This window comes from Silene latifolia, chromosome X (genome assembly GCF_048544455.1).
Source record: "Silene latifolia isolate original U9 population chromosome X, ASM4854445v1, whole genome shotgun sequence".
Taxonomy (NCBI): domain Eukaryota; kingdom Viridiplantae; phylum Streptophyta; class Magnoliopsida; order Caryophyllales; family Caryophyllaceae; genus Silene; species Silene latifolia.
In genome coordinates this window covers 315,004,087-315,030,348 of record NC_133537.1, presented here as the reverse complement: position 1 = coordinate 315,030,348, position 26,262 = coordinate 315,004,087, and the positions used below count along the sequence as shown (strand labels likewise).

Here is a 26,262-nt window from a genome sequence, read left to right as displayed (position 1 = left end):
TGCACTATTATGTAAATCTCAAGTCTTATCCTCAGATTCGGACTATAAATCATATAGCTTATTTTGTGAATCCTATAGCTTATTTTGTAAATGCGGGGGTTATTTTGTGAATCTCATGTCTTATCCTCGGATTAGACTATATAAATTTTGTAGTTAGTTTCGAAACATACCTGGAACTCGCTTTAATTATTCCCGGGTCTTCGTCGGTGATGATGTAGTTAGGCTCCTTCCCACCCATAGTCATTTAAATCGGTCAAATACCCACATGAATGACTCCTCGTTTTCATGTTCTATAAGCGCACATGCAAATGTGATTGACCTTTTATGATGGTCAATGCCCCTGAAAGGCGTGAACGTCATGTTGTACTTGTTTGTACCATAACTTGGGTCGTATGAAACTCCATCCCCAAACAGAGCATACGCTCTTTGCATGTCACAATCCGTCCAGAAAATCCTTGTCAATGCGTTCTTGGAATCTTTTTCATAAACAAAGTGGAGCCCTTTTGTTTCAGCTAGGGTGTCTAAGCGTGATTTGAACAATTCCCCATCATGACTTTTCATTAGACACTTCATTTCCCTCTGAAATTTTTTGAATTGCTTGATCTGCCCCAGACATTTTGAAAACCACCCAATTGTTGAGTGCATAGTTGGTGTGTTAAGCTAGGACCAACATTTGCTTTTGAATTGCTTGACAATCATTTGCATATGAAATTCATTGATATTTTCAGCAAGTTTCTCAAATTCCTTATTTTTCACAACATCAAGCGGGTGATTGTGACCCTCAATAAACACGTCAACCATGTACTTGTTCTCATGGAACTTGAACTTTATCATTGTTGGACAGCCCCACCTTCTAATCTTTGTTATTCTTGTGGTTGACCCTTTGTTGGAACTCTCTGCCTCTCCTCCACCTTTTTCACCCTACGTTTAGCAAATGGTTTTTTCGGTTTGCTCTTTGTACCACCTATTTCTGTTATTTCGATGCAACGGATTCATCCGCCTTTTTCGCAACACCAGTTAGGGCATGTCGTCTTTTCTTCTTATTACAGCCTTCCCGATTGCAAACCATGCACTTTGTTCTGATAATATCATCACGAAACCTTTTGCTTGAAGATTTCCTTGATTTAAACCCACAAGCAACAACGTACGTTTCATAAAACAGCATCGCTGAGTCTAAGTCAATAAATGTTTTCCCAATCGCTGGTGTAAACTTTTTATCAATCCTATTTATCCATCGTTGGCTGCCACTCGGTGTGTAAGTTATAAGAGTAGTAGGTGTGGAAATAGTTGGTACTTGTAGGGCTTGTTAAAACAAAGAGAGGTAGAAGCTTCACCGCAATTAACATTGGAATCAACAACTGAAAATTGTAGATTCACAAAATAAGCCAAAAGTGCAAGATAGGAGATTAACAAATAAAGTTCCACAATATTAGCATATAAGGTTCATAATCTCTGCCACAAACCAAGTTTCAGGATCTTATAGTCTATATTTCAATAAATAACCCACTAGATTCAAATAATTAGCTCTTATATTTACAAAATAAGCACTCTGATTCACAAAATAGACAATGTTAAACAATCTCTGCCACAAACCAAACTTCATAATCTTATAGTCTATATTCACTAAATAACCTATCAAATTCACATAATTAGCTCTTATATTCACAAAATAAGCTATCTGATTCACAAAATAAGGAGAATAGCAAAACAATCTCAAAAAAATAACATCTCAAATTCATAAAAGATTGATGTTTCTTCGGTTCAATTAGTAAGTTTTGCCAAAAAGAGCAACATAGGAGATTCACAAATCAAGTTTCACAATATTAGCATCTAAGTTCCTCTGTCACAAACCAAGTTTCGGGATATTAGTCTATATTTTCAAAATAACCTCTCAGATGCACAAAATTAGCTCCTAGATTCGCAAATAAACTTCTCAGATTCACAAAACCAGACCAAAATAACGTCTCAAATTCATAAAATAGGGACAAAACAGAATACCTGTTGCAATAGCACTCTTATCGAGTCGCCGTAGTATCGGGAGTTAGACTGCAACATCAAAGACCACTATAATAAGTAGGACGAAATTGATAAATTTTGATCAAATTCGAGGATATTATAGCATACATTCACGAAATAACTTCTCGTTTTACAAAATTCACTCTTAGATTCACAAAATAACCTCACATATTCACAAAATCAGGATAAAAGCGAAAAAAAGGAGATTACCTGTTTCAACAAACAATATTATCACCGATTCTTTGTAATGTCTCGTAATCTCCATTGAAATTGAAGCGCAACGTCAATTGAGCCTTATTAGCTCTTATATTAACAAATAAAGTTTCACAATAATAATGTTTCAAATTAACAAAATAGTAGGAACACCATAATAAGTATGACATCGACAACCATAGATAAGAAAGCATGCAATATTACTGATACAAGACAATTAAAGCATTCAATGGTGCGGACTTGTGCAAACTTTTCAGAATTTGTCATCTTATTTAGTTTTAATCTTACCCAGGTTGTATATATTATACATATATATATATAGAGCAAAGTTCTTCTAAGTCCCTTTTTTTTTTAGTCCATAAGTCCCTCCCACAACCCTTGGATCATGCATGGTGGAAGGTTGAGATTGAAAGCAAAAAACACACTTAACACTAATGAATTCACTTCTCTCTCTAGTTTTAATAATACATTCACTAATTCATTATCATACACAATTAACACCATATTTTGTCTTATACTTCAAAGTTTATGAAAATTTTGTTAACATTTTTCCTGTTTCGATTTTTTTCGTTTTTTTTTTCGAGACAAGTTTTCGACATTTTAGGATTTTACGAGTGTAATTCTAATAGCAAAAAGTGTAATTTTAAGGAATATTTTCGAGAATTTAGCGTTTTACAAGTTTAACTTCAATCTTTTCCGAGTGATTTTAACGAATAATATTTTGAATTTTTGTCATTTTATCACAAGTTATTGTAATTTAGCATTTTACAAGTGTTATTTTAATAACAAAAAGTGTTATTTTAGTCCAGGTAAGTGTAATTTCAGTCCAATGAGATTGTTATTTTTTAGTCAAGGAGAATGTAATTTTAGTCCAGAAAAGTGTAATTTTAGTCCGAAAAAGTATAATTTCAAATCCACTTCGAGAATGTAATTTTAGTCCATTGAGAGTAACATTAGTCCAATGAGAATATGAGAATATGACCAAGTCCATGGAGAATGTAACATTAGTCCAATAGTAGTAAGTGTAATTCTAGCAGAAAAAGTGTAATTTTAGCCGAAAAAAGTGTTATTCTAACAGAAAAAAGTATAATTTTAACAAAAACAAAAAGTGTAATTTTAATGGAGAAAAGTGTAATTTTAACAGAAAAAAGTGTAATTTTAATGAAGAAAAGTATAATTTTAACAGAAAAAAGTGTAATTCTAACGGAAAAAAAGTATAATTCTAACAACAAAAAGTGTAATTTTAGCCGAAAAAAGTGTTATTCTAGCAAAAAAAAGTATAATTTTAACATAAAAAAGTGTAATTTTAATGAAGAAAAGTGTAATTTTAACAGAAAAAAGTGTAATTCTAACAACAAAAAGTGTAATTTTAGCCAAAAAAAGTGTTATTCTAGCAAAAAAAAAAGTATAATTTTAAGGAAAAAAGTGTAATTTTAATGAAAAAAAGTGTAATTCTAACAGAAAAAAGTGTAATTCTAACAACAAAAAGTGTAATTTTAGCCGAAAAAAGTGTTATTCTAGCTTTTAAAACTAGATCTAACTTTTTCATTTGTTTTTTTTTTTAAAAAAAAAAATCAAATCTTCACCATCACAACAACACCAACACGACTTTACTCGAAAAAAAAATGATATGTAACAAGACACCCAAAATCAAAACTAATGTCATACTAACACCCAAAATAAAAAAAAATGCATGTAAAAAGACATAAACATAAACAAAATCTCATTAAACAATAAGACATTTTAAATACAAAATCTGAAAATATAATTATAAAACGAGATTTGAAAAAAAAATTTATAAACATAAAATTATTTAAATCTTTCTCCTCATTTTATAGAACTAATAATTAAAATCAAAATTATATTTCAAAAACAATAACTAAAATAACAACACACGAAAAAAAAAAAAAAAACGAGACCAGATCTGAAAAGGGAGAGGGGAAGGAAAAGGAAAAGAAAAGGAAAAATAAAATAAAAACAAAAACAAAACAAAAACACCATCATCGACTAACATTCCCATCAAAACTTGAAAAAAAAAATAGATCTTAAAAAAAAAACAACAATCACCGCCATCACCCTATAACAACCACCAACAAAACCGAAATCTGAAATGGAGGCGTGAGATGGCGGCGTGAGAAGGCAGACGGTTGTGGTGGCTCAAGGCGGCATGCGGGTGGTTACATATTGGTTGTTTTTGTCGTGAGTGTGGGCGTGGTGGTGAGTGTGGGTGTACGGTGTGTGTGTGTGGTGGTGGTTTCGGTGTGGTGTGGGGTGGGTGAGTGTGGGTCGTCAATGGTGGGGTGATGGCAGATCTGGGGTGGGGGTGGGGGTGGGTGGTGGGGCAGGTTGCCGTGAGGTGGTGGGGGTGGGTGGGTCTCGGTGGTGGTGAGGAAGAAGAGGAGTAAATTTTTTAGGGTTTATAATTTTAGAGAGAGGAGAGGAGGTATGAAATTGTGGGAGATGGAGAGAGAAGTGGTTGAAAAATAGTATATATATTAAATTAGGGATTGATTAAGTGGGTTAGTAATTGATTAGGTTGAGTAGAGAGATAGAGTGTTAATTGGGCTAATAATCATCATTTTTAGCTTTTAATCTCAACCATTCATCTTCCTCATCCAATGGCTTGGAGGAGGACTTATGGACTCACATGTAAGACATGGACTTACATGATCTTTACACTATATATATATATACATATATATATATATATATAGAAATAGGATCATATATATATATATATATATATATATATATATATATATATATATATATATAGAGAGATTGAATCATGTGAGGCACCCTTCTTAGGGTGAGGCGGCTGGACACCTTCTAAACCGTCAGATCTAATAACTAAAGATATTCCAGATGCTGCCACGTGTCCCTGTATAATTTTCTAACAAACACACATTTCCGTCATACTCAATCATTAACTCGTTCATTGACCATGTCCGCTTTCTCTCTCTTCAACCTTGAGCTGAGCTACATCTTCGCCATGATCAGAGAGCTTTTCGAAGCTTTTCGATCGCCATTATCACATAGCTTTGAGTCCTAGCAAATTAGGATCTTTCATCTCACAATCGAGTATGATTCATTCCTTAATAGTTTTTTATCTATCTTTATAGTAGTAATTATTGTCGGCAATTGCAAAATTAATTCTTATGATTTTCAATTGAAATTTGGGGGTTTCTTTGTATTTGAAATTTTACATATAAATTGAATTCTATTTCAACGTTTTGAGTTGGATATCATAATTGGAGTAGTAAAGGATCAAAACTTTAACCATTAAACATCTAATAAAAAAAAAATCTGAGTTGAGTTACTGAGAGAAGGTAGTTAATACTACGGAGTACTGATTTCATGATTTTTCTTCTTTTCTCTTCTTTGAAATGGGTGATTCATTATCTTTTTATTCGTTGATATGATGCTTTGATGATGAATGTCAGATTCTTAGTTGTGTAAGTTTATGAATATGATTATTTTTCTTCAGTAATGTACAGGCAGTGAGCGGAACACTTCGACTTCAACCTTTGATGGAATTGACACAATGGGAGAACGTCTAGCAGACGAGGTCAGTTATAGGCTCATATATAGCTTTTTATTATCTTCTCTGTAGCGTAACTGAATGTGAAGGTACCCGAATTAAATTCGAGTTCGATATCGATTGCGGTTATATCGGTCATTAGGCGGTATCCGCATCTTTGCAAGATTTCATTTATAGGCCATTCTCTAGGAGGTTTGATTGCAAGATATGCAATTGCACTACTGTATGAAAGTAATTATGTGAGTAAAGCTTTCAAAGAAAACGGAGAAATTGAGGGGGATATGCAAAAACAAGTAGTTCATGAACAGAAATTTAGTGGTAAAATTGCGGGTTTGGAGCCAATGAATTTTATAACAATCGCCTCACCACATCTTGGTTCAAGGGCACACAACCAGGTAATCTCATCTGGTTATCTTACTTCGACAATTCCCTTCTTCTTTTATGATAAGTTGGCTTGACAGGGTTTTGTTCATCTTCAGGTCCCTTTGTTCTGTGGGTTACACACATTAGAAATTTTTGCACGACGAACTTCATGGTTTCTAGGGAGAACAGGAAGGCATCTATTCTTAACTGATGGTGGTAAAGGAAAGACACCTCTTCTTCTTAGAATGGTGAATGATTGTGAAGGTCTTCCATTCATGTAAGCTTACACTTTGATTTTCTGTCATTCTTTTCCGAATGCACAGTATTGGGGATAGATCAGTATATAGTACTATGGTTGGGTTCGAGTTTGTGGACTAGGGTGTTAAGCCATCTAAGATTCTGATGATGAAAGTATTGAGGTAATCAACTATGTTCCAGCTTTCAGTCATTTCACCCTCTCCCAATACAATTTGCTCAATGTAATGTAGGAATAAATGTCATTGAAAGCTTGTTGGCGGATCTGTGTAATTTGTGTTGTTCCATCAATAGATCTTTCTTAAGACGGTCTTAAGTTAGGACTCTTCACAATTCCCTTTTCATTTTAACAGTATTTAAATCAATTGTGACTACGTCTTACTTTAAGACCGTTCGGAGTAAGAATTTGTGATTGTTGAGCACTTAATATTTTAGTATCCCTGGCTTTCAATTTACTTTGTAAGTTTACAGTACTACTAATCAATTTATGTTATCTTGTGTGGGTAGCTATTTTATGCATTATTATTACTTTGCTTTTGAAGATTAATACACTTGAATGTATAAATTTGTGAAAGATTTGAATTTTACAAAATTGGTAGTTGATAGTTTTGCTTTTAAGATGGTTATGTTATTTTTGTTGAAGATCTAGTTTCAAACTTTCAATATGTTCCTCGATTCGATTCAATACTTACCGATAATGAAATTTTGCTTTGAATATGTAATTGATAGTTTTGGTCTTTGAGCATTGCTTCTAATAATCTGCACTTGGATTTACAGTAATGTTGATAAGCAAGGGTAATGTTGATAATCAAGGGTCAAGCTGCATTACAAAGGGTAGAAAAGTGTGTGATTTACTCTGGTGACAACATGTACGTCGAGACGCTTCACAAAACAAAAGAGCACTAATTTACTCACTTGGTGGTGTGTTGATGAATGAGTAGTAAATTTTAGCAGCATAGCTATTGTTTAAAATTATTATTTTAATTGTATTTTCAATTTTATTATTTGTACTTATTCATTTTGGATTGGGATGTGTACCTGAAGTTTATGTATATATAATTGGTTTATGTAAGTTGAATTTATGGTTTGACAATACGAAGAGATCGACTTGACGTTGAATCTGACAAAACAACCTCTAAGATTCAGTGAACAAGGTCTGAGATTCACAAAACAAAGTCCGAGATTCACCAAATAAGGAAAGAGCAAAAAACGTGATTTTAACCACTTATGATGACCAAGTTTCACAAAACAAGCTCTACGATTCACTGAACAAGGTATGAGATTCACAAAACAAAGTCTCAGATTCACCTAATAAAGAAAAGAGCAAAATAGATGATTTTAACCACTCATGATGATCAAATTTCACAAAACAAGCCTTAAGATTCACTGAATAAGGTATGAGATTCACAAAATAAGGCTTGAGATTCACCAAATAAGGAAAAGAGCAAGAAACGTGATTTTAACCACTAATGATGACCAAGTTTCACAAAACAAGCTCTAAGATTCACTGAACAAGGTCTGAGATTCACAAAACAAAGTCTGAGATTCACCTAATAAAGAAAAGAGCAAAATAGGTGATTTTAACCACTTATGATGATCAAGTTTCACAAAACAAACCTTAAGATTCACTGAATAAAGTATGAGATTCACAAAATAAGGTCTGAGATTCACCAAATAAGGAAAAGAGCAAAAAACGTGATTTTAACCACTTATGATGACCATGTTTCACAAAATAAACTCTAAGATTCACCGAACAAGGTCTGAGATTCACAAAACAAAGTCTGAGATTCACCTAATAAAGAAAAGGGCAAAATAGGTGATTTTTAACCACTTATGATGATCAAGTTTCACAAAACAAGTCTTGAGATTCACTGACTAAGGTATGAGATTCACAAAATAAGGAAAAGAGGAAAAAACGTGATTTTAACCACTTATGATTACCAAGTTTCACAAAAACAAGTTAAGATTCACCGAATGTGGTTAAAGATTCACAAAACAAAGTCCAGAGATTCACCTAATAAAGAAAAGAGCGAAATAGGTGATTTTAACCAATTATGATGATCAAGTTTCACAAAACAAGCCTTAAAGATTCACTGAATAAGGTATGAGATTCACAAAATAGGTATGAGATTCAAAAAAAAAAAAAAAAAAAAAAAAAAAAAACCTTTTTTCTCAAAAAAAAAATTTGAAAAAAAAAATTTGAAAAAAAAAAATTCGAAAAAAAAAATTTGAAAAAAAAATTTGAAAAAAAAAAATTCGTGATATTGTATTGTATAGTGCGTGATATTGTTTTATGGACTCATGGACTCAAATATATAGGTGGACTCACCGGATCTTGCCTCACCATAATGAGGAATTTGGTGAGACCGGCCGCCTCGCCATAATGAGGTGCCTCACCGGATCCGGCCTCTATATATATATATATATATACATATATATATATATGAATCAAGATCCCGTACGAACTAAATTAAGGTGCGAACCGTACGAACTAGTAGTCAAGTCAACAAAATAAACTAACGATCCTACTTAGTCTCCATACCTACTGACATCACCTATGCCTGGCCTTTCTAATTCCTCATCTCAATCAATCTCCTCCTCTCCCACGCACCCTACTCCCACCGACGACCACCGGAACTCCGGCGCTGGATTTCCTGATGCCGACGAAGCCTCGACGGTAATATTTTCGTATCCTAGCATCATTCTCCTATAGATCTGGTTATTAGATTTCGATTTTTATGTCTATTTGGGTCTATGATGGCATAATTGTTGGGATCGTAGATTCACAAGGGTTGGGTTGAGGTCTAAATTAGGCTGCGACGGGAAAATTGGAGGCCATCGACAACTGCGACGGTGGTGCTCAATTTATACACGGCGTCAAGTAGTTGTGGATATGAAAATTGGGGAGACGACGGTGGTCAGCGTGGGCGAGTTTTGCGCAGGCGTTAGGGAATTTGAGAGAGGAATGAAGAGGACTAGGAAACGAGATAGGGGACAACTGTGGTTTGTTGTTCTCCGGCGACATTTTCTATGCTCGGATATGTCCCTGGTTGAGTTGTGGTGATCTGCATTGATGGTGGGGGTGGGGTTGGTGGTGGCAGCTGTGTGGCGATGGGTTGTGATGTCAGTGGTGTGGCGGTGGGTTTGGTGGATACACAAAATACGAGTACGGATGCACAAAGTATTACTACCTGATACGTATGGTATTACTACCGGATACATGTGTATCCAAGTCCAATGGATGGGTCAGTCAATGAACAAGTCTAACTGCATATGATACTATTAGGTCAGGCTGATAGTGACTTGTAGGGTGTTCCGAAGTAGTGGCTCTTTGTTTAGTGTTGAGTTCCAAGGAAATCAGATGCAAAGGTCATCACAGTATGATCTAATTATAGACAAGGGAAGTGTATTTTGGTTATGGCAGAGTTTTTATCTGATCTTGTTCATTTGTGATTGAAAGAACAAAGCATGTTAAATGACGATTTTTGGGTTAGATTGAGGGTCTTCTAGGGACGCCTTTTTTTTTTGTTGCAGGACAAGTTTTAACATATGTAGTAGTAAATTTAAGTTTAGATTCCCATTATGAAATAATGTTGTTTTGCTCAATAGAGAGCCAAAAGCTCAAGATTGCTTGGCTTATAATATGCTCGAACAATTCAATTCTCAGCGTCCAGTTTGATGCGAGAAGTTCTGTGTCCCGTGAATGTTTTTGTCCTGATAGGGGGTAGTCTAAAAATCAATACCAAGTTTAATTATCTGCTCTGGAATAAATATGATGTTTTTTCTCGTTTGTCTGGTTTAAATTTCGGTAGATGATCCCGAAGGTCTTTGCAAGCAAATACTACAAAGAATTTGGTCTTTGATCCACGTCTTTATTTTATTCTTTCTTAAATGAAAGAGTATATATTAAAGTTAAAGTAAAAGTGAAATTAATTACTTTTATTTTATTTCTCAAAATATATATACCGTCTACCGAGAGTATATTATGCTCCTACTTGTAAAATAGGATAAGAACAACGTAAAAGTAACGTTTTGAAGGATCCAAAACACAATTGTTGGCTGACCTTCACTTGCAAGGTAGATACACCTCTTCACCTTGCTAGATACATACATTTACCTTGCTAGATACACGTCTGTGGCAAGGTAGATACACTTGTTTACCTTCCTAGATACACTCTTTTACCTTTCTAGATGCACATCTCTGGCAAGCTAGATACACACATTTAAATTGTTAGATACATGGCTTCACCTTACTAGATATACCACCTTTAAATTGTTAGATACATGTCTTTACCTTGCTTGATACACTACTAGTATGTATTAATAAGTTTTTTTAAGAAGGTTTTAATTTAAAACGAGAAAAATATCACCATTTTATATAAAAAAAATGATCATAATTCTTGTATTCATGTAGTTAGAATTGTTTTTCGAAATCATTTTATCAAAGAAATTAGTTCTTTTTATTGCCATTCTTTTCAAATTCAATAACCATTTTATCAAAGAAATTAGTTTTTTTACAGCTCCAATTCACATCTTTAACAAGATACAAACTTTTAGCAAGTTAGATACACTTGTTTAAGTTGGTAGATACATACCTCAAGGTAGCTAGGTACTCTTCCTAAAATTTCTGGATACATACATTTAGTTAGCTAAATACACTCCTTTACATTATTACATACATACCTCTAGTTAGCTAGATACGCTCTTTTAACCTGCTAGATACATAAATCTACTTGAGGATATTTGTCCCCCTTGTTTAATCTCATTCCTCATCCTGTCCCTCTCGTTTGATCTCATTCCCCGTCCTGTCCTCCTCGTTTGAGGATAGTACCAAGATTATAAAGAAGTACCACTTCAGTCATTCATCAAAACAAGTCCAAATATGTGATCAGATGCATTATTGACATCAATGGGTGTTCCGAGATCATTTCCTGGGATAGCTGCCTGAATGTTAACAGACAAACCTTACTTGTAAAGCTTGTGAGCCGAAAGAATACAGTCTACATATACTTATGCATCCAAAATGATAGGTTAAAACAACTTATAAACTTGAAGTTGCATTTTGTTGGCATTATAGCATAAAGATATGTGCGAAAGGTAGCATAGTTATACCATTTCTAGCTCAAAGTCCAATTTCCTCGAGCGGCCAAAGTACGGTGAAGATTTCTCAGCTGGCGGTGCTTGTCCCCTAGAAAAAGACAAACCGCTTTACTGAATTAACCACAATGAGAAGTAAATAAAGCACAAAATGACAGAAATGCAAGATATTCCATTAAGGTATCAGAGACTATGACTTTAGTAGGAAACTAGGAGCTCAGTCATCATTTGTTTCTTCTACGGTAAGAAAAGCAAAATCAACAGCTACATTATGGCGGGAAGTTCTTAAATACATTTGTTTACATTAGCAATACATCATTTCAGCGATCATTGTTTATCACGAAGGCGAATAGTAAAACTATAATGTAAAAGCTACTAACCTTGGTCTCACTATATCAGTTCCTGAGATGACCACAGATGATGCACTCCCATGATATGCAATATGAAGATGAAACCTGAAATGGTTTTACGTTCTCAGAGAATAATCCAGTCAACATTATTTCTCTAAGGATACGAGAAAAACAGCATACCAGTTGGGATTGATAGGGTATTGAGAATAATCCATGATTGTCGGTCGTCTACTGCTTTTCACAAGGTCACAATAAACCTAGCAATAATGCATAAGCTAAAGCCATATTGATCTCAAGATCTCAGCATCAAGCCTTATCTCACTCAAGTATACTGGGCCAGAAAATAGTTAGCATTTGGATCATGTTCCTAAACTTTTAGAATTGTCAGTTGATGAGGTGTTCTGCAGAACTTTTGTACCAAGTTGTTTCTTAAATAGTGGATATATCAGTGGTCTTAAGAGGCTCGAGTTTTAAATGTCTGTGGAGGTAACATATCCTCTATGGGCAACTAAGGCTGTCTGTTTAAGTATCTTCATGTATTTCTGCTGTTAGATTTCTCTTTTCTGTTGTAGGCTGTCCGTGAAAGCATGAACTACCCTTTGGAATTCCCAGAAACTCTCAAGCTTGAAGAGTTAAAAATTGGACTTGATGGGGACAAAGATTATACCTGAATTTTTGCGCATTTAGCCAATTGTAGATTTTTTTCAGTCTATATGAACTGTACAGTGAATGCAGTTAACTTTGTTGTATAGAGTACATGTCAGTATGCCAATATGTAGTGATTAGTGAAAAATCTATGTCAGTACGCTTTTGGAGGAGCAGAGTATTATGAAAGGTGTTTTCCGATTGAGATAGAGCGCTTTTTGGAAGTCAAAATATACAAGGAGGACTAGAACTTACAAATAAGCTATACAAAAGTTCATAAAGAAATTGAAGTCAGTTTTTATTGAAAGCTAGAACAGTTGAAAGCTAGAACAGTTTGAATAGGTTATGAAAGGTGCAAAACTTTGTGCTTATATATTGAAAGCTAGAACAGTTTTCAGTAGGGCACATGTATCTTTTTCTAGTTCGAATAGGTTTTGAATAAGCATGGAGGTCACCTTTACTATTCCGTATCGTCGACAAGCCAAGAGGAAGAATACATAGTTGCCTTCGTATTTGCACTTTACATTTATCTAGCATTCACAAAGACGGATAAACGGGTTAACATATAGCAAGTTGGAAAATAAACCATGGAAGACGTCTTAAAAAGTACCAGATACAATAGGTACACATGGTATTACCACCGGATACACATGCTATTTCTACCAGATACACATGGTATTCCTACCCGATACACATGATATTACTACTGGATACACAAATCGATTTGTGTATCCAGTAGTAATACCATGTGTATCCGGATTGGTTTTTTCGTGCATCCACGATCTAAAGATCAACTACGACTACTAAACTGGCCACCAACACCACACCTACTGCAGCACCACAATCACTGAACTAACCCCACAACCAGCCCCGACAGCCACTTGAACCTGTATTAGCGACATCATCTGTGACATAACCCAGTTATAACTTATATCATGCTTTCTTTGGCTACATGAAACATCTTAGGATATTGTCATTCAAACCCAGTTATCATTGGATGGATATTCAGCAACTTATAAAATAAAATGCAGGGAAAGTTAACTGATGTCTAAACTCCTCTTCCACCAAATGCTTTCATGGTCTAATTCATGTGCAAGACTTTTACTTATTCATGGATGGCAGCTTCCTTATCATCCACTCCAAGTAACTCACTTTCTAAAATTAATTTTTATTAATTGGGTATTTATTTAATTAGTTAATTAATTAATTTTAATTAATGTTATTGGAATGTGGGTGCAGGTTGTTCAGTAGCAGTGTTTCTAGCAATGGGGTTTGCATTTTTATGGTTTCTTTGCTCCATTTGTTGGAAAAAACAAGCTTTTTTCAGTACATAATCATGGGAGTTGATATTTCTACCAGATACACATGGTATTCCTACCCGATACATATGATATTACTACTGGATACACAAGTGTATTGGTACTCCCGTTTTCCTCACTTTAACCATCTACATATTATCAATACGAATCATCAAATAAGTAAAAACGACCAAACTAGCAGACAGTAAAAAAACTAATCAGTTCAAAATAATCAAGTAGCAAACAAAGGCCAAATTAAGCGATTAATGAATAAAATCAATCGCACATGGACATTTCCACGCTCTACTAATCTATATTCACCATATTGCCAGCATAAATTATCAGAATAGAAATCAAATGTCAAATTAAGTGAACAATTAAAAAAGTAATCAGTAACAAAATAATGAAATCATCTATGACTCACAAAAATATCCATCGCACATACACAACTCCAAACTCTATCTATCTATATTGACCATATCACCAACACACAATAATCAATCAATGAACATAAGGCCAAATTCCAATTTTGTTCACACCTAAAGATCATTTTTTTATAAACCCTAATTTTTAATTAAAATTCACCTAAAGATCAATTTTTTTGATTATAATCTTATGTTTCCCCATAAAACTACTTCTTAAATCTTTACCATTGATTAGATTCAGAATACCAAACAAATCTTCAAAGATTAAAATAAGAATTGAAGCTAACCTTTTTGCTATAATAGACTGAAATCCGTAATTGGAAAGGGTTATCGACGAGAATATAGGTGGTAGAAGCGGCAGAGGAAGTGGCGGTTGCAGTGGAAGTGGTGGGAGGCGAGGCGAAGTTCAGTGTTCATGGTGGGGTTGTGGTGGGAGGGAGTCAGAATTGTTTTCGCTGGGTAGAGAAATAAGAAAACGCGCTTGAGGATGACTTTAATTGCTGAGTTCGTACAGTTCGTATTGAAGTCAAGTTCGTACCTGAACTCGCCCCATATATATATATATATATATATATATATAGTGTGAAGTTCTCCTAAGTCCCTTACATCTATTGAGTCCTTAAGTCCTTCTAAGGGCCTTAGGATGAAGGGGATGGAGGGAGGAGATTGTATCTCAATGGAGGGCTAGAAATGCATCTAGCTAATCTTCCTCCCTAATCATTCCTAATCTCCTCCTCATTCTAATCTTATTCTTATCATCCATTCACTCATCTCTCTTTCATTCATTCCAAAAACAAAACCACATCTCTCATCCTCTCTTCCTCTCATCACCAAACCAAAAAAAAACCAAAACCAAAACCAAATGAAAAACAAATCGAAAAAAAAAAAAAAAAAAAAAAAAAAAAAACTTCCTCCGTGGATCCCTCACCCTGCCGCCCCGACAACCACCCGACCACCACCACCACTTATGGCCCCACATCCACCACCCCCCATGACCTCCTCCACACAGCCACGACCCTCACCCTCACCCACAAATCTGCCCCACGACCACCAACTACGACCTCCTCCATCAACCACCTCCACCTCCACACAGCCACGCATCCACCACCACCTCCACACAGCCACGCACAACCACACACCACCACCACCAACGACCCTCTCCGACACGCCACAACTGCCGACAACCACCCCCCGCCCTCACGCCTGCCTCACCACCGCTTACCCTCCCTTTTTCCAGATCTACTCATCCCCCACCAACCCCATATCTTTCAAATCTCGTCTCAGATTTCGTCTCACGCCATCATCGTCTCAGATTGTTGTGTTTTTTTTTTTTTTCGTTTTTTTATTTCGTTTTTATCAGATTTCGTTTTTATTTCTGCTAAGATTTCGTTTTTATTTCTGAGATTTCGTTTATTCATTGTTATTTTAAAATCTCATTGCATACAACCATTTAGATCTTAAACGGTTGTTATTATTTCTGAGATTTCATTGTTATTATTTCGGTTTTTTCATTGTTATTATTAAAATCGTTTAGATCTTGTTTATTTCATTGTTATTATTAAAACCTCATCCACCATTGAAATCTTGTTTATTTCGGGTTTTTTCTTTTTGATTTTTTAGTATAAATTCCGTTTTGTGAACGGTTGTATTTAAGATTTTGGTTGGTTTTTTCATTTATTTTCATCTACTTTTTATTTCATTTTTTTATTATTTTAGATCTAGTATTCTTGGTTTTCATTTTGGTTTTTTATTATTTTAATGTTGTGGGTGTTATACTATTATTTTCTGTTACAATTACACTTTTTTTGGTTAAAATTACACTTTTTTTTATTAAAATTACACTTATTTCTGTTATAATTACACTTTTTCCTGTTAAAATTAGACTTTTTCTATTACAATTACACTTATTTTTGTTACAATTACACTTTTTTTTTGTTACAATTACACTTTTTCTGTTAAAAATTCACTCAAATCTATTACAATTACACTTTTTCCTGTTAAAATTACACTTTTTTTTGTTACATTACACTTTTTCTTGTTACAATTACAGAATTTCTGTTACAATTACACTTTTTCTTGTTACAATTACACTTTTTCTGTTAAAATTACACTCAATTCTGTTAAAATTACACTTTTTCCTTTAAAATTACACTTTTTCCTGTTAAAATTACACTTTTTTCCTTTAAAATTACACTTTTTCTTGTTAGAATTACATTTTTTTCCTTTAAAATTACACTTTTTTACTTTAAAATTACACCTTTTTCGGTTAAAATTACACTTTTTCCTGTTAAAATTACACTTATCTCTATTAATAACTAAAGTTACACTCTTGGAGTAAAGTTAGACAGACTAATTTGGACTATTTGGACAATTGAGACTAACTAATTTGGACAATATGGACTAACTAATTTGGACTTTTTGGACTAACTAATGGAGTTATTTACGACTGAATTGAATACAATATTTACAACTAAATTTGGACTAAAATTATACAATTTTGGACTGAAAATACAAAAATTGGACTAAAAATACACTATTTACGACTAAATTTGGACTAAAAATACAATTTTGGACTGAAAATACACTATTTACGAATAATTTTGAACTAATAATACACTATTTACGACTAAATTTAGAGTAAAATTACACAATTTGAACTAAAGTTACACAATTCATTTATTTTGAGTCATTGAGATTGTGCAATTTCAATCATTGTCTACTAAAGTGTAACTTAGTAAATTGATAGTGTGTGTATCTTTTATCATTTTATGAGTGTAATTTTAGTCCACAAAAGTATAATTTTAGTCCAAAAAAGTGTAATTTTAGTCTACATATGTGTAACTTTAATCCACAAATGTATAACTTTAGTCTACAAAAGTGTAATTTTAGTCTACGAAAGTGTAATTTTAGTCCATAAAAGTGTAATTTTAGTCCATAAAAGTGTAATTTTAATCCAAATTGTATAACTATAGTCCAAATTTGTGTATCTTTAGTCCAAATTGTGTAATTTTAGTCCAAATTGTGTAATTTTAGTCCAAATTTGTGTAAATTCAGTCCAAATTGTTCTAACTTTAGTCCAAAAACGTAACTTTTGTCATTGAGAAGGTAACGTTAGTAGAGATAAGTGTAACTTTAATAATAGAGATAGATGTAACTTTAATGAAGATAAGTGTAATTTTAAAGGAAAAAAGTGTAATTTTAACAGAAAAAAGTGTAATTTTAAAAGAAAATATTGTAATTTTAACCGGAAAAAAATTTTAATTTTAACAGAAAAAAGTGTAATTTTAACGGAAAAAAGTGTACTTTTAACAGGAAAAAAACTGTGATTTTAACCAAAAAAAGTGTAATTTTAACGGTAAAAAGTGTAATTTTAATCGAAAAAGTGTAATTTTAACCGAAAAAGTGTGATTTTAACGGAAAAAAGTGTAACTTAAACCGATAAAGTAATTTTAATAGATTTTAAATCACACAATATATATAACAAGACGGATATTAACAAAGTGATATCAACAAGAAAAAAGTAAAAAATGAGATTTCATAACTAATAGATTTAGTACTAAAATCAAACTATAATTTGTAAGAATGTCAATAACCGGAAAAAAAAAGACCAAAACATCAAAATTGAAAAAAACAAAAAACAAAACGGAAATGAAAAAAATAAACGGGTCAATGAAAATTGATCTATTTTAGTAGATCTAAGATTAAAATAAAAAACTCACAAATTTGAAACAATATTATATAGCAAGACGATATAAGGAGAAAAAAAACAACAAAAAAAATAATAACTGTAACAATACGGATCTTCTTTGGAGCCTACTCGACCGAGTAGAGCCTACTCGGCCGAGTAGTGCTCTTAGTGCGTGTTATTTCGGTTCTGCCGAGGAATACTCAGCCGAGTATAGCGAATACTCGACCGAGTATTGGACACTCGGCCGAGTGTTGTTGCACTCGACCGAGTGTCCGGTTTGGCGAAGTTATATTTCGACGGTTTGATTAAGGAGTGATTAGAGTATTTTATATTTCCGCGTCAGTTTCTAATATCACTTTTCACAGCGTCATCATTTCTACGTTACCCTAATCATACCCAAATCATTCCCTAATCATTCCCTTGAGCATTTCGTAGCATCTTTGTGTGGATAATTGCGGTGATTCTTGCGTATAAGTTCTTGTTGCACTGTTGGTAAGTAAATCTTTGTAATTATTGCATCGTTTCGGGTTGCTATACATTTATATGGAAGGGGATGTTGGGAATTGTTCAAAGTGTAATTGTGTTGTATGATCTTTGTATAGGAGAAGACTTCGTAGAGGAGCCTTTTTGATTGTCCGTGTTGCTTACTGCTGTGATTGCTAAGGTAGGGTTTCCCTACTCAGTTTACTGTGCTTTACATGACATGTTGTTGTAATTATCGTTCTCTGTTGATCATCGTAATATGGAGATTGTTGTGACAGTGTTGGTGTGAGGGGATTGAGGTGACAGTAATGTCATGTGTTTGTGATTTTGGTGGAGTCACTTGCGGGAGTGGCTTCACACCCTAGTTCGCCCTCCGTGGAACCCGCCACGGGAGGGGATGTGCAGATTAAGGGACAGGGATCGTTGTCGCTCGTGAGGAGCCGGACTAGGTGGGATCGGTTGCGGTCACCCAGCGGCGAGATTACCTTTGCGATGGGTAATCAGCGGGGCTACACACTTTAGTGTGTAGTCGGTTACTATGTGAGACAGGGTGATTGGGAGTTGACGATGATCGGGGCGAGTATTGTATTTGTTTGTCTTGTTTGTTGCATAATCTGACCCGTTGTTGTTTGTGGAATCTGCGGTGATCCATTCGGGGATGGTGAGCGGGCTTGACGAGTTTTGCTAGTGAGAGCTTGGGGATTACCTTGGGAGAATTGCCACCACGAGTCATAGCATCACATGCGAGTTCTTAGCGAGTTTTCTTTTATTATTAAGACTTTGAAGTTGTAGTTCATTAAACAGTATTTGGTTTCGGATATTGTAAACTTTGCTTTTGTTACATTACTTTAATAAATGTGCTCAGTTTGGACGCTTTTGATATGTACTATCCTCGGGCAACCGAGATGGTAACGCACTCTCATGGTAGGGTGGTCCTGGTAAGGCACCTTGGTATGAGGGGTGTTACAAAGTGGTATCGTAGAAAGATTCCGGCACCTAAACAAATGAATTTAATGAACCTAGGGAGTCTAACTAAAATGAACCCGGGGAGAGTTGTTTGGAGCTACCGCAAAGACTCGGGAGACGTCCCGGAGTCGCACCTTGGCCCTTACTAACTCGAGCCGGTAACTTGGGGAAAAGTGTGGTGAGGACTAGGCCTTGTATGTGCACGTATGTGAAAATACATGTTGGTAAAAGTCGATAGTTGTATATATGTGTGATGAAATTCTTAACTGTTGTGATGGGAGAAATAATTGGTGAAACGGGTTGTGATTTCAACGTTGGATCTAGCGTATGTGCAAATTGGATGTTGATATGGTTACAATGGTGTGAAAGTTTTAATATATGCATTATGGTGCTAAAGTTTTGATATAAGCATTGCATGCTGACGTGATTATAACATGGTTTTAAAACCCTGAAGTATTTGCTGCGGAATAGTGAGCATGATAGGGAAATTGTAATCTGTAAATCTTTTTATAGCGTAACTCGGCTGAGCAGGGTAGACACTCGACCGAGTATGGTCTACTCGGCCGAGTGGACAAGCCTCGACCGAGTGTTGTTTGATAAGAAGTAGCAGTTGCTACTGTTTGTGATCACTCGACCGAGTATGAGAGTGTACTCGACCGAGTATAGGCCACTCGGCCGAGTGTTGTTACACTCGACCGAGTGTTCGTTTTGTTGTTTTGGCGTTTGTCTCTGGAGTCGATACTCGACCGAGTATCTGCAAAGGTACTAGACCGAGTTATCAATACTCGACCGAGTATGAGGTACACTCGGCCGAGTGTTCTTACGGCGGAGGGATGTTAAATTTTGAGCATGTGTTTACGTTTCTTTCTTTCTTATCAGCTCAAAATGCCGCCCAAAAAAACTCCCGCCCGATCCAAGCTTCGGAGATGTCTATTGATGAGATTGCTCGCATGATTGAGCAACAAGAGGCTCTCCTTGAAGCTCTCAAAAATGTGGGGAAAGGAAACGAGAAGACGATGGATGCAACCCAGCTTAGCATCAACATTGCTCGTTTCCACCCTCCCACATATGACGGGGTAGGCGAACCAAAGCTGCTCGAGAAGTGGCACCGTGAGATTGAAGCTCTCATGGAAATGGTTAAGTGCCCCGAGGATATGATTGTTGAACAGGTTGTATACTACCTAAGAGGAGAAGCTGCGGTTTGGTGGCGAACGTCAAGGATGATGCTAGAGCTTACTACCGGGGAGGAAGGGGCTATTCCGTGGTCCGGATTGAAGAGTGCTATGAGAGAGCGGTTTGTGCTTTAGCATATCCGACACAAGATGAGATCCGACTTTGAATCTTTCACTATGTCGAGGAGATGACAGATCACCGATTACTATCATCGTTTTATGGAGCTATCTCGTTATGTGGAAGATTTACAGCTCGGACAAAGAGGTTTGGCTCTCCGTTTTGAGAGGGGTTTGTCTGCTAAGATTGTGAGTCGTATGTCGGCTGGGGTTGCTACTGATCTCAAGGAAGTGTATCTGAGAGCGGGTCAAGCCGAGAGAATGGTGGATCTCTCAAGGGAGATCGAGGAGAGGATCACGAGAAAAAAGAGGAAGGGTGATAGTGGGAACAACAATCGGCCCAACCAACAAGAAAGGGAATTTCAATCATGCTAAGGCTTTCTCTAGTGGAGCTGGTTTCTCGGAGGTTCTCGTGGGTCGGGGAAAGAATGGGGGTCGGGCTGTAAGTGACAACACCAACCTTACGTGCTTCAACCGTGGTGGTATAGGCCACAAAAAAGAATGCACGAGCTACAAGCCCGAATGGTTCGGGGGCTCGATCGGAAATTTCTCTCGGGGGCCGACTCGAGTTTTGCTAGTAGCCGACCGGGAGGTTCATGGGGCAACAGAGGTGGACCGGGGTAACCGGGCGGTTACAACCGCGGTGGTGGTGGATCTTACCAGGCGTCGAATAACAAAGGTCACCCGAGATTCGCGGCTAAGCCTAGTACCTCCAATGCTTCATTCGGGGTGGAGGACGGAAGAATAGTGGAAAGCTCTTCATGATGGATAAGCAGGAAGCACAGGATGATGCTCATGTAGTTACTGGTACCTTTCTTGTTAATAATGTACCGTCCTTTGTTTTGTTTGATTAAGGGCTACACATTCTTTTGTGTCTAAAAGTCATGCTGTGTCTATGGGTTTGGGTAAGTTTGAGGTTGTAAAAGATGATGTGTTCATACCTTCGGGGGAGTCTGTGTCGTGTCTCAAGTTATATAAGGGTATATCTATGGTGATTGGAGGGGTAGATTTACCAAAGAAACCCGTTAGAGTTTCCTAAGGATGGGTTTGAGGTGATTGTCGGGATGGATTGGCTAGGTAGGTATGATGCCAGGATAGATTGTAGACAGAAGATAGTGTCTTTAAAGAGTCCCAAGGGTGTTAAGGTGTCCTATAGAGGGTTTGTGGTAAAGCCTAAGTGTAGGTTTATAGCGGTTATGACTTTAAAGTCATGTTTAAGGAAAAAGTGTCCCTTAATCCTTTGTCAAGTGAGAGATCACCGAGTAGAGCCGCCGACAACTTCTGAGATTTCTGTGGTGAAAGAATTTGAAGATGTATTTCCTGAGGAAATACCGAGTTTGCCTCCCAAGAGGGATGTCGATTTCAGCGTGGAGCTTAAGCCGGGAACGGGTCCTATATCTAAAGCACCTTATCGTATGGCACCGAAAGAGTTGGCTGAGTTGAAGAAGCAGTTACATGAGTTGTTAGACAAGGGTTATATCAGGCCTAGCGTGTCACCGTGGGGAGCTCCAGTTCTTTTTGTAAAGAAGAAAGATGGGAGTATGAGATTGTGCATTGACTACGAGAGCTCAATCGGGTTACTGATGAAGAACAAGTATCCGTTCCGAGGATTGATGATTTGTTCGATCGCTTAAGTGGAGCCGGTGTATTCTCTAAGATTGATCGAGGTCGGGGTATCATCACCGAGGATAGCAGGACGAAGATATTCCTAAAACAAATAGTTCCGATCTCGTTATGGTCACTACGAGTATGTAGTGATGCCTTTTGGGTTGACCAATGCGCCAGCAGCTTTTATGGATTTGATGAACCGGATCTTCACACCGTTTTTGGATAAGTTTGTGGTTGTTTTCATCGACGATATCCTAGTTTATTCCAAGACCAAAGAAGAGCACGAAGAGCACTTGAGGATAGTTTTGCAGACTTTGAGAGAAAATCAGCTCTATGCCAAATTATCCAAGTGTGAGTTTTGGTTAGAGGAAGTGGCTTTTCTAGGCCATGTAATATCCAAGAAGGGGGTATCTGTGGATCCTAGTAAGATTGAGGCCGTTACCAAGTGGGAATCGCCGAAGAATGTTGCTGAGATTCGGAGTTTCTTAGGCCTTGCCGGCTACTACCGGAGATTTGTGAAGGATTTCTCTACCATAGCACGGCCTATGACATCCTTGATGAGGAAAGAAGTCAGATTTGTTTGGGATGAGAGTTGTGAAACGGCGTTTCAGACCTTAAAAGAACGCTTGACCACAGCTCCTATCCTAGCCTTGCCAGAGGGTTGTGGGTGAAGGAAATGTAGATTCATATACACTTTAACATACTCATATATGTCTAAAATAATTTGTCATAAAATTAAAACGGATTTTATGCATGCAAACAATAATATAAAAGAAGAGAAATAATGTCCTTACATTCAATATTTCGGCTATATTGGGCACAAGAGAGATCACCTTTCTCTTCTTGTTCTTGAGCTATTCCAATGGATGAACAAGATCTAAGAATAAGATCTCTCCCCAAGCTTTATACCCAAGGCTTAACACTTAATCTAATTAATATTATGAATACTAGTATAATATTAATCTAGTAGAAAAATGACCCAAAATTATTATATACACTTAATAATTTCGGCTATATGGGAGAGAAGAAGAAGAGAGAGTTTTGTCTCTCTAGAAATCTTTTATTTTGATGAGTAAAAGAATGAATAAAACATCCACTACCTCTTAGTGAATATTAGGCAAAAAATGAGAAAAATCTCAAGTGTTTTTCTTCCCAAAAACCGGTGGGAGTGGAGGAAAGGAAAGAGCCAATGCATGAAATTGTTGCTCTTAACAATGTTCATAGGCTTGCATGGCTAGATTACTTTATAATCATTATGCTTTCTTATTTAAAATATAAACACAATTTAAGCCTAATCCCCTCCATTATTTCGGCATTTACATAATATGGAGTCCATATTATTTTTGTCAATTGTCTACATGTTACATGTCACATGTCACATATATTTGTTATGTAATTTTTAATATATTAAAAATTCAACGTATTATCAAAAATACGTCATATACAAAAATTGACTTAGTAATTTCATAATTACTTGTGCCAAAATATTTTTACCATTTATAAATCACAACAGATTGTATTTATAATAATTCATTCAAATCCAATCGTTTCTTTAAACAATAATTTCATCCGAGTAATGATACAATTCGATTACTCAGACCGTATCTCATTTAATCATATTTCAATTTGATACGTAAATTTTACTACCAAAATTGTCCGTCAATTTTTCAAGAAATTTAATTAACTCGTAACATTATACGATTAATTAAATAATCAATTAAGTGTATTGCCCTTTAGGTATGACCTAGGGGGTCAACTCGATCACCACCGTCACACGACAAAGCAATGTGTCAAACTCTAGTCACCAATCATTACCGATATATGTTGACCAGTTGACAGTAACAATATTACTTCCCAATTGTATTCTTAAAAAATGAGATTCAATAACGATATTTAAATCATGTGGTCGCACTATTGATGAGGACACATTTCCCAACAGTGGGAACTTTGAGGTCTATACCGACGCTTCAAAGAACGGTTTGGGTTGTGTCTTGATGCAGGGAGGGAGAGTGATAGCTTATGCTTCGAGGCAGCTGAAGCAATATGAGGAGAACTACCCTACTCATGATTTGGAGTCAGGTGCGATTGTGTTCGCACTTAAGATTTGGAGACACTATCTTTACGGCGCAACTTTTAAGGTGTTCTCTGATCATAAGAGTCTAAAGTATATCTACACTCAGAAGGAGCTTAACATGCGACAGAGGCGGTGGATGGAGCTGATTGGAGATTATGATATGGAGATCATCTATCACGAGGGTAAAGCTAATGTTGTCGCAGATGCTTTGAGTAGGAAGAGCGTTCATTCGCTATGTACAGCTATGTCCTTGCTGAAGTTGAGAGATGAGATGTCTAGATTGGGGATCTTTATGATTCGAGAGGGGAATACCATCGGGGATTTGACGGTCGAGCCAGAGTTGTATGAAAACATCAAAAGTAAGCAAGAGCTTGATCCTAAGATCCAGGAGTGGAAGTCAAAGGTAGAAAGTGGAGCAGCTTCCAGGTTCTCTATACATCCCGATGGGAGTGTTCGTTTTGATGGGAGATGGTGTGTTCCCGACGATGCAGAGTTAAGGAGAATGATCTTGTCTGAGGCTCATTGCACTCCTTATTCAGTTCACCCAGGTGGTGACAAGCTTTACAGAGACCTTAAGAAGACTTTTTGGTGGCCGAACATGAAGAGAGACGTAGCTGAGTTTGTGGCTAGATGTTTGACCTGTCAAAGGGTCAAAGGTGAACAAAGGAGACCTCAAGGAAAGATTCAGTCTCTGACAGTGCCCGAGTGGAAGTGGGAGTCGATCTCCATGGACTTTATTGTGGGGTTACCTAGGTCACAGCAAGGTAACAACATGATTTGGGTGATTGTGGATCGGCTAACCAAATCAGCCCATTTCGTCCCCATGAAGGATACTTGGTCTAAGATGCAGCTTGCATTGGGTTACCGAAAGCATGTGGTTCGGTTACATGGTATTCCGAAAGATATTGTTTCCGATCGTGATGCGAGGTTCATATCAAAGTTTTGGCAAGAACTGCAAGAGTTGATGGGTACAACATTGAAGATGAGTACAGCTTTTCATCCGGCAACCGATGGTCAGACAGAACGGACCATCAAGACCTTAGAAGACATGCTAAGGGCATGTGTTATGGACTTTGGAGGTAGTTGGGAAGACAGACTTGATTTGATCGAGTTTTCATACAATAATAGTTATCATACAAGCATTGGGATGGCACCTTTTGAAGCTTTGTATGGCCGGAAATGCCGAAGTCCAGTTTGTTGGGATGATAGTTCCGAGACAGTGGTTTTAGGGCCACAATTGGTTCAAGATATGGTTGAGCAAATCCAGTTGATTCGCCAAAAGATGAGAGCAGCTCAAGATCGTCAAAAGAGCTACGCCGACTTACACCGCAGGGACATCGAGTTCGCGGTGGGTGACAAGGTGCTTTTGAAAGTGTCACCTATGCGAGGTGTTATGAGGTTTGGGAAGAAGGGTAAGTTAAGCCAAAAGTTTATAGGCCCTTATGAAATTCTGGACCGGGTTGGCGAGGTAGCCTACAGGTTAGCTTTACCACCAGCTTTGGATAGAGTGCACAATGTTTTTCATGTGTCTCAACTCCGGAAATATGTGAGTGATCCGTCGCACATCCTCGAGATGGAGAACATCGAACTTGATGAATCCTTGTCCTATGCCGAGATTCCTAAGGAGATTCTTGATCGCAAGGTTCGTAAGACCCGGAATGGTGAGACGGTCTTACTCAAGGTCCTTTGGTCTAATCATAATGTGGAGGAAGCAACATGGGAACCCGAGGAAGCTATACGAGACCGCTTTCCTAACCTTTTTGATCAGGTATGTTTGGTTACGGGGACGTAACCGTTGTCTTTTTAGGGGGGTAGGAGATGGTCGCGATAGTGTTTTGTGTTTTCTTTGCTTTGTTGGATTCGTGTCGGGAGATGCGTTTTGTGTAGTTCCTTGGAGTTGTCTCATGTGATTGTTAGAGTCTTGTGTCGTGTAGTTGTGCTTGTGTGTAGT

The 26,262-nt window shown here is 36.5% G+C and overlaps 1 protein-coding gene and 2 long non-coding RNA genes across 4 annotated transcripts; 2 read left to right on the top strand and 1 right to left on the bottom strand.

Moving 5' to 3' along the window:
• The first annotated feature begins 6,448 nt into the window (after positions 1-6,448).
• On the top strand, positions 6,449-7,474 carry LOC141621968 (uncharacterized). Its single transcript, XR_012532809.1, has 2 exons — positions 6,449-6,552; positions 7,166-7,474. It is a non-coding gene; the product is annotated as an uncharacterized LOC141621968 (long non-coding RNA).
• A 1,396-nt stretch (positions 7,475-8,870) lies between these two features.
• On the top strand, positions 8,871-10,061 carry LOC141617641 (uncharacterized). The gene is made up of 2 exons (XR_012531159.1): positions 8,871-9,065; positions 9,170-10,061. It is a non-coding gene; the product is annotated as an uncharacterized LOC141617641 (long non-coding RNA).
• Positions 10,062-10,879: 818 nt separating this feature from the next.
• On the bottom strand, positions 10,880-14,741 carry LOC141617639 (fumarylacetoacetase-like). Of its 2 annotated transcripts, none has more exons than XM_074434812.1 (5): positions 14,491-14,741; positions 12,016-13,010; positions 11,866-11,940; positions 11,501-11,576; positions 10,880-11,328 (listed from the first exon to the last, which is right to left on the bottom strand). In XM_074434812.1, exons 2-5 carry the CDS (start codon positions 12,048-12,050, stop codon positions 11,254-11,256), a joined length of 261 nt encoding a protein of 86 aa, XP_074290913.1. In that variant the 5' UTR covers positions 12,051-13,010; positions 14,491-14,741; the 3' UTR covers positions 10,880-11,253. The 2 variants fall into 2 exon arrangements, with proteins under 2 accessions (XP_074290913.1, XP_074290912.1); XM_074434811.1 differs by having other exon boundaries at positions 10,923-11,332; positions 14,491-14,736.
• Positions 14,742-26,262: the final 11,521 nt, after the last annotated feature.